Source organism: Morone saxatilis, unplaced genomic scaffold (assembly GCF_004916995.1).
Source record: "Morone saxatilis isolate NCDOM2014 unplaced genomic scaffold, NCSU_SB_2.0 Contig22, whole genome shotgun sequence".
Classification (NCBI taxonomy): domain Eukaryota; kingdom Metazoa; phylum Chordata; class Actinopteri; family Moronidae; genus Morone; species Morone saxatilis.
The window spans coordinates 19,295,048-19,297,856 of NW_023339785.1; the positions used below are offsets into that span (position 1 = coordinate 19,295,048).

Sequence of the window (2,809 nt, forward strand, 5' to 3'; positions counted from 1 at the left end):
AATGCATATTTCCTTTTCTTTGTAAAAATAATACTGAAGTCTTTGCACCTTGATACCACAATTGATATCAAGATTAATCTTTCATCCCACTGATTTCAATCTTCACAAATCGGTATTGCAATTTAACTCTTTTACGATATATCTTTTCATTCCTATTTGAAATCATGTCTGTTGCAGCAAACATGATTTCAAAAATTACAAGAAGCCAGCCTGCTTCCTTCTTTCTCTAATTATCTCCTAGTTTGCCGCATGTTTTCTATTTTGTCACAGATGAGGTTGGCAATATTCTATTGTTCAATACATGGGTGACATACACCTTCATTACAGTGACCATGGACACTGTAGTTTATTTTGAGTCATGTACACCATCCTGGTGCCATAAATACTCACAAAAACACAAAATGTGTATTAATCTGCAACAGAAAATAGTCCCCAACAAATGAACGGTTCACATTTTGTCTTGTCTTGCTTGTGGCACAGCTGTAGTTGGTTTTTAAGAAGGTAGGGTTGTCTTCCTTTGTTGTCCAAAAACCATTACAAAGACATCAATGAACCACATTGTTGCACTGGGTGAAACGTTCCTTTATCACTCTGAATACTGGGACTCTTTATATTGAGTCACATACACTGCCTTGTTGCTGTAAACACTCACTAGCTCACCAACTGTGTCTATTTCTGCAGGAGAACATAGTCCCTAATCAGTTTTCAAAGATTAAAAAAGCTGAGTGTCACAGATGGCCTGAGGAATTCAGAAAGCATTGCAAGATGGACCGAAACATTGATGGTTTTAGTGTTTTCTTTATAATTGTTGACAAAGACAAAGTGGTTTATTTTTGCTAAAATGTAATCATGCTATCTTATGTTGCTTTCTTTTGATTCACTGTGCGTTAATTAGATTTGTGGTTGTGTTTTGCACCTCAAGGCCACCATATATATTTCTCCCATATGTGAATTAACAAAAGCACAAATCAACACTCAGCAAACAAAATAACATCCTTTATGTTTGAGTCATATCTTCCAGAGATACTAAAAATACATTTAGAAAAAACATATTTTACAAGCACAATGCACTGTAATAACCATATAATATTATACAAAACAAAAGGCACATGCTTTAAAGTCACTACATCTCTGAAACAGTATTGACATCATTCATCCTACAATAAGTGCCATGTGGCTGGAACGTTGGAGTCAGTTTGCTGGTCAAGAAACATGTGACCAGACAAAGGAAATGCCAGTGAATCTGGGAGGCTATGTGTAGACATCATCTAAATCCATGTATGTCTCACCAGATTTATCTTTCTCTGTGTTGTCGCTTACAGCTTTATCGGTATTTACAGTCTCTGTTTGGTCAGCATCAGACTGATTGGGATCTTTTTGAAAAGGATCTGCATGAGCGTCTGTTTCTTTAGCATGGGTGTTTTGCTCATCCTGAATATCAGAGTCTGTGTTTTGGCCGTCTGTGTGTCTTGTGATGTCACTTGTGTGATTAACAGCTATGTGACTGGGCATGCTGTTGGCAGTATCAAAGTCTGAGTCCTTCCCATCTGTTTGATTGTGGTGAGTTTGCAAAGTGTCAGTGGAGCTGCTGGAGTCTGAGATCTGCTCCTGCGCTGTATCAAAGGACTCGGTAAAAATACTGTCACTGTACGACTGACTGGCGGTTGTTTCTGTCTCAGACCCAGAGGCGTCCACAAAGGGGCCATCTGTATCAGGAAGATTAATGTTGTGATCTTCTCTCCCATTAGTATCTCCAATATTAGTGTCTGTAAACCTTTCATTTGTGTCTCCATGCATTATACAAGTTCTTCGAAATGACTGGTCTTCATAATTTTCATTTTCAGGCATAGAAGTGAACACGCCATTTCTCTTAACCAAACTTTCTGTAGGTTCCACGTCAGCATCAGACTCCTTTTCCTTCTTGTAACCAGGCTCTTTGTCTGCATCATCCATGTTTTCCTCACCAACAGCAACTCCTTCCTCTCCAGCCAGAACTCTCTTCAGACTCTGGGCTCTGTCTCTGTAAACTTGGCACAGCTGAGTGTCGGGCATGTGGTTGCCGTGGATCTCAGCCAGCTTCATGTACACCACATACAGAGCCTCGGGGTTAGCTTGGTCCTCCATGGCCGCTGCCAGAGCCAGCTGGAAGTAGCCCAGTGCATCAAAAGCATCCTAGAGAGGGTGAACAGAGCATGGGTCACAACAGGTCCCATCTAAATCAAACATATTATCTTCACATTTGAAGGTTTCTGGTCAACAGATAAAGGTAAAAGACACTTTTACTTTCAGCCAGAGGAAATCTAAGTTAAGACTTTGTTACTGTCAGTAGTGTGGTGCAATAATTGCCTTATTTTAAGCAGTGCTGTAATCAAGACCAACTATTTCAACCATGACGAATCTGGACCGAGGCAACAAAATTCCAAATTAGAAAGGCAGACTGAAAAAAGTGTAATCTTTACAATTTCTTGATCATATGATTTTGGTTTCTTTGTAGTCACATTAGGTGTAACTGAAAACTTTTAAATGAGAAAAATAATCGTTTTTGTGTTTCACATTTGATCATAATTGAAAATGTAAGCCTGTTTTACTGCTGTGTTTGCAAAAATGACAAACCATAATCAGTGGCAGACATGTCATTTCATAGGAAATGATAGGAGAGCGAGGAATTATATGCAATCAAGGATCCCAGCTTGGCTGAAACCAGGTATGTAGTAGCTCATAGTCTGTCCTTTAAAACCAGGCAACCTTGTCACAAAACATTAATACCTTAGCATGGGATCAATAAAGTCTATCTATCTATCTATCTATC

The 2,809-nt window shown here is 39.0% G+C and overlaps 1 protein-coding gene across 3 annotated transcripts in view; it reads right to left on the reverse strand.

Annotated features, from left to right (window-relative positions):
• Positions 1-974: 974 nt before the first annotated feature.
• The window catches only part of sh3tc2 (SH3 domain and tetratricopeptide repeats 2), a 19,434-nt gene continuing 17,599 nt past the window's right edge, over positions 975-2,809 (reverse strand). For all 3 annotated transcript variants that reach the window (XM_035669063.1, XM_035669064.1, XM_035669062.1), the window contains one exon: positions 975-2,172. In XM_035669063.1, coding sequence (XP_035524956.1) covers positions 1,252-2,172 — 921 coding nt within the window. In that variant the 3' untranslated portion in view covers positions 975-1,251. The remainder of the gene's footprint in view (positions 2,173-2,809) is intronic.